Genomic DNA, 5346 nt, shown 5'->3' with positions numbered 1-5346 from the left:
ATAGTGGGTCTCCTTCGGTACTCGGTTTCAGTTCGGTTCCATTCAACACGTTTTCGTAACCTTTCTCCTGCATTACCAGCATTAGCTGAAATTTCCATACTGGAAAATTCTCCTGCCCGGACAATTTTCGCACGGTGGCAAGCTCGTTGCCGATGCTAGCCATTTTACTTGAATTTCTCGCAGTCGTTGACAATGCAAGAAATAACCGTTCGGGAGTCTCGTCTCGTCTAGTTGAGAGACCGTTGTCCTCCTTCGTTTCTAGGTTACCTCGGTTCAACTAACGTTGCGCAGTGGAAGCGTGCTCTGGGCCCATAACCTGTTGTTATTTTATCCGGGCAGCAACCAAATAAACTCGCATATTTACTTACAGCAATATATATGTGTTTTAATGAGCAACTCAGGTAGTACAGGAACGGTATTAACCACAGAATTGTAACATTCAGAATGTATAAAAGAAAACGTGAGTGTTACAGCGTGTAAGCGCATGGAAATCCAAACAACAGCACAGTGAAACGGAAACGGAAAAGCAACTGGCAAAGAGAGAGTGAGCACACACAGTGTGTCAAACCTAGACATGAAAAAGAAAAATAAACAAGCCAGAAAACTACATAAACTCAATCAAACTTATGTCTAGGGAATCTCAGATGGCGCAAGGTAACTTAAGCAATATTACAACAATGCGGATACATTGTATTTTATTACAAATATAATGCAATGCTGCCTAAAGTGTAATAGAGTCACATGCAAGTGTTCCGAATAATACGAACGTGAAAAGACGCTAGCGCGACATGGAACAACGAGACCAAGATCTGGCGGAGCGAGCTGACAGGATCGCCACATTGGGTGATTATTTGGGGTGGCTGCAGCAATGCGACGAGTGCATCGCAGAGCTAGAGGAACAGAGCCGTGTCAAGCGTCCGAGGCTGTCCATCGGTAACAGACAATCGCTGGTGGCTCGAATCGCGCGACTCGAGTGTGTCAAGTGCCGAGTTGAAAGGCGATTCGTACATTTCGGTGGTGGTGCTGGTGCAGGGCCTTCTTCGAGAGCGCAACTGTCGTGGCGCGAGATCGACACCGCGTTTGATAGTCGCGTGCTTACCCGAGCGGTAATTAACGTGGAGTACATCGAGCCGCGCAAATTTCTCGAGGACGCTCGCGATGTAGTGGTCGAGCACGTGCGAGACGCTATCGAACGCTATAATTGTGTAAAGGTGAATACCGCGTTCAACGGGGAGTTTGTGGCGGGTGATAAACGTGCGGATAAAAGCATAAATACAAAAAACTATGAACTGTTCCATACAACAGATTTGCGCGAGTGGTACGAGTCGCGCGTAATCGGTCCGATTCTAACCGAACTCGAAGAGTTTCAGGAGCGTGATAGCGGGTGGGCGCTGTCGCGTATACACAATGTAACTATTAACGTGAACAAGTGCAATCCTATGCGCGCGGGATGCCATACAGACATGCCAGAAGTGGTGAAACGGAAGAAAGCAGTGATCAATGTACGATCAAAGGACAATGCGTGTTTCGCGTGGTCGGTGGTCGCTGCTCTGCATCCAGCTGAAATACACGTGGATCGTAAATCGTCGTATCCGCATTACAGCGATGTGTTAAACCTGCGAGACGTTCCAATGCCGATGACATTAAGTGGTACTAAAAAGTTTGAACGGTTGAACAGTATTTCCATCAATGTGTACACCATCGATGAAAAGAACAATTGTGAACACGCAATCGTACCGTTACTAGTTGCTGACGAGAAGAAGGAGAAGCACGTGAACCTATTATACCTGCAAGATCAGGGGGGTGTTGAAGTGGGCCACTTCGTCTGGATAAAAAACTTGTCCCGCCTCGTCAGTTCACAATTGAGTGGTTGCCATGGGAAAAAATACATTTGCGATCGGTGAGTATCAATAAAAGTTATGAAAGAATTGTTTTATTTTATAAAATATATATATATATAAATGTTTTTTTCAAATATTGTTTCCAGATGCATGCATTATTTCCATTCAAATGGAAAGTTGGAAGCCCACAGCGTAGACTGTCAACAGATATGTAAATAACTGCGCGATCGTATTACCCAGCGAAAAGGACAAGTGGCTCAGCTTCAACAACCACAGCAGGAAGGAACGCGTGCCGTTTGTAGTGTACGCAGACCTTGAGTGCATCTTGAAAAAGACGGATACCGATACCAAAGCATACCAGCATCACCAGGTATTTAGCATCGCGTACTACGTCCACCGCTCGTACGACGACTCGCTGTCAACGTACCGTTTTCGCCGCGACATTTATTGCGTCGCGTGGTTTGCTGACCAACTAGAAGAATTAGCATATCGTGTACAGAATATTCTGTCAAGTAATGTTCCCATGCAAATACTTTCTAAAAAAACAGTGGGGGGCATACCGTAGCGCCACGCACTGTCACATGCTGGTATGCTTTGGTATCGGTATGCGAGAAACCATTCGCACAGGGTGACGATAGAGTACGCGACGATTGTCATCTAACTGGACGATATAGAGGCCCCGCGCATTCTAATTGTAACTTAAATTACAAAGATGCGTATTTCATTCCAATCGTTTTTCATAATTTATCCGGCTATGACGCACATTTCATAATTAAAGAAATCGCTACAGCGTTCGAGGGTACAGTTGATGTATTACCGATAACGAAGGAAACATACATTTCCTTTACAAAAATGTAAAAAATATCATAGAAAACTCAAAGCGACAAAATTGTATAAAGCTGCGATTTATTGACTCATACAAATTTCTGTGTACTAGCCTCGATAGATTGGCATCGTTTCTCCATAGAGACCAATTAAAAATTGTACGATCTGAATTTTCAAAATTATCCAGCGACGATTTCGATCTATTGACGCGTAAAGGTGTGTTTCCATATGAATATGTGGATTGCGCGAACAAGCTGCAGGATCCGCGTCTACCTCTGCACGAGTTATTTTTCAATTCTCTGATCGGTGACACTGTATCAGAGAGCGATTACATGCATGCTTTGAATGTTTGGAAACGATTCTCCATCCAAACCCTAGGCGACTACAGCGATTTATATTTGAAAACCGATGTCTTGTTATTGGCCGACATTTTTCAAAATTTTCGCGATAATAGCATCAACAGTTACGGATTAGATCCCGCGTATTATTATACATTACCAGGATTCACGTGGGACGCCATGCTGAAACACACGCGCGTAAATTTCGAGCTGCTCACGGACATTGATATGGTCATGTTTGTGGAACGCGGCATACGCGGTGGTCTCAGCCAATGTTCCGGTAGATATGCTCGAGCCAATAACAAGTACATGCAGTCTTACGATCCATCGAAAGCTTCCTCATACTTGATGTGCTTTGATGTCAATAATTTGTACGGGTGGGCGATGTGTCAACCATATGCAAATTTTCGATGGGTCACTAACGTTACTGATTTTAATGTAAATGCGGTCGCTGTGGACTCATCGATAGGTTACATTCTCGAGGTTGATCTCGAATACCCACAAAGTATACACGACGAGCACACTGACCTACCGTTCTGTCCGACGCGCGATAAGCCGCCAGGCAAGCGACAGGAAAAGCTACTTGCGAGTGTGTATGATAAGAAGCGTTACGTCATACACTACTGCAACCTGCAACAGTGCACGCGTCATGGGCTTCGCGTGACAAAAATACATCGCATATTGGAGTTCTCGCAATCTCCATGGCTACGCAAATAGTATATTGAACTCAACACACAATTTAGAACGTTAGCCAAAAACGATTTTGAAAAAAATTTATACAAATTAATGAACAACGCGGTATTCGGTAAAACAATGGAAAATGTGCGGAGTCATGTCGACGTTAAACTTATAACAAAGTGGGATGGTCGCCATGGTGCGGAGGCGATGATCTCGAAACCGAATTTTCATAGTCGCAGCATTTTTTCAGAAAATTTAATCGCCGTGGAGTTGCGAAAACTCGAAGTGAAATTCAACAAGCCGATCTACGTGGGTATGTGCATCCTCGACATATCCAAGATCTGCTTGTATGAATTTCATCACGATTATGTGTTACCGATGTATCGCGAGCATTGTAAAATTATGTATACCGACACGGACAGTCTCGTATACCACGTCGAGTGCGAGGATGTATACGAGACGATGAAACGCGATATTCGCAGATTTGATACAAGCGATTATCCAGATGACAACGCGTACGGTATACCGCATGCGAATAAGAAAGTCCTCGTTCTCATGAAAGATGAGAATAATGGAGCAATTATGACCGAATTCGTCGGACTCAGAGCGAAGATGTATGCTTTGAGAGTAGTCGGTAAAAGCGACACGAAAAGGCGAAGGGGGTTAAAAGCAACGTGGTAGCGCGAACAATAACTTTTGACGATTACACGCATTGTCTGCGAGACGAGATAGAAATGACTCGTCGATAAACTTGTATAAGATCGAAACTGCATGAGGTGTACACTATAGCCGAGACGAAAATCGCTCTGAGTCCGTACGACGACAAACGATACATCGTGCCCGATTCTACAGAAACGCTGCCATGGGGACATTACCGAATACCTTTATAATATTCATAGTACTATTGTACATTATTGTATTGTACATTATAGGATAGTAATAAGTCTATTTTCTTTTATCACAAATATATGTTTATTCACATATAAATGATGCAATTGTGTACATATGATATACATGTTTAATAGAAGAAATGTTGTTGAAACGAGTGGCCTTCACTTGGACACAGTACAATTGGACACGCTGCAAATAGACACGATTCGAATGTACACATTTTGGTGTACACGGTTCAATTGGACACGGTTCATTTAGACACAGAAATTTTAGACACTGATTTTTGGACACATAGAAAATAAATTTTCGACACGGTGCAATTAGACGCGCAAAAATGTACACCGTTCATTTCTACACACAAAAGTTGTACACCGTTCATTTCTACACACAAAAGTTGTACACCGCTCACTTGTACACCGCTCAGATGTACACCGCTCAGATGTACACCGCTCACTTGTACACCGCTCACTTGTACACCGCTCACTTGTACACCGCTCACTTGTACACCGCTCACTTGTACACCGCTCACTTGTACACCGCTCACTTGTACACCGCTCACTTGTACACCGCTCACTTGTACACCGCTCACTTGTACGCCGTGTTTATAACATGAAATTTAAGGCAAACTGTGATTCTAGATGGGTTTCGAGTGTTTATAACATGGAATTTCAAGCAAACTGTGACTCTAGATGAGTCGGGATATTTATATATATTTAACCCGGGTTAACTGTTCTGTAAAGCAGATAATTTTCCATCATTTGTATACGGTGTAC

General features: G+C 43.4%; 1 protein-coding gene across 1 annotated transcript; it reads left to right on the top strand.

Annotated features, from left to right (window-relative positions):
• The first annotated feature begins 2799 nt into the window (after positions 1–2799).
• Positions 2800–3721, top strand: LOC105571001. Its single transcript, XM_012028468.1, has one exon. It carries the CDS (start codon positions 2999–3001, stop codon positions 3719–3721), a length of 723 nt encoding a protein of 240 aa, XP_011883858.1. The 5' UTR covers positions 2800–2998.
• The last annotated feature ends 1625 nt before the right edge of the window (positions 3722–5346 follow it).

The sequence above is a fragment of the Vollenhovia emeryi genome, unplaced genomic scaffold (genome assembly GCF_000949405.1).
Source record: "Vollenhovia emeryi isolate VEMERY1.0 unplaced genomic scaffold, V.emery_V1.0 DF941398.1, whole genome shotgun sequence".
Taxonomy (NCBI): domain Eukaryota; kingdom Metazoa; phylum Arthropoda; class Insecta; order Hymenoptera; family Formicidae; genus Vollenhovia; species Vollenhovia emeryi.
This window is presented reverse-complemented; position numbering and strand designations above follow the sequence as displayed.

What these genes read in the sequence shown, in the direction of transcription:
- LOC105571001 (XM_012028468.1), top strand. Translation starts at nt 2,999, where the DNA reads ATGCATGCTTTGAATGTTTGGAAACGATTCTCCATCCAAACCCTAGGC.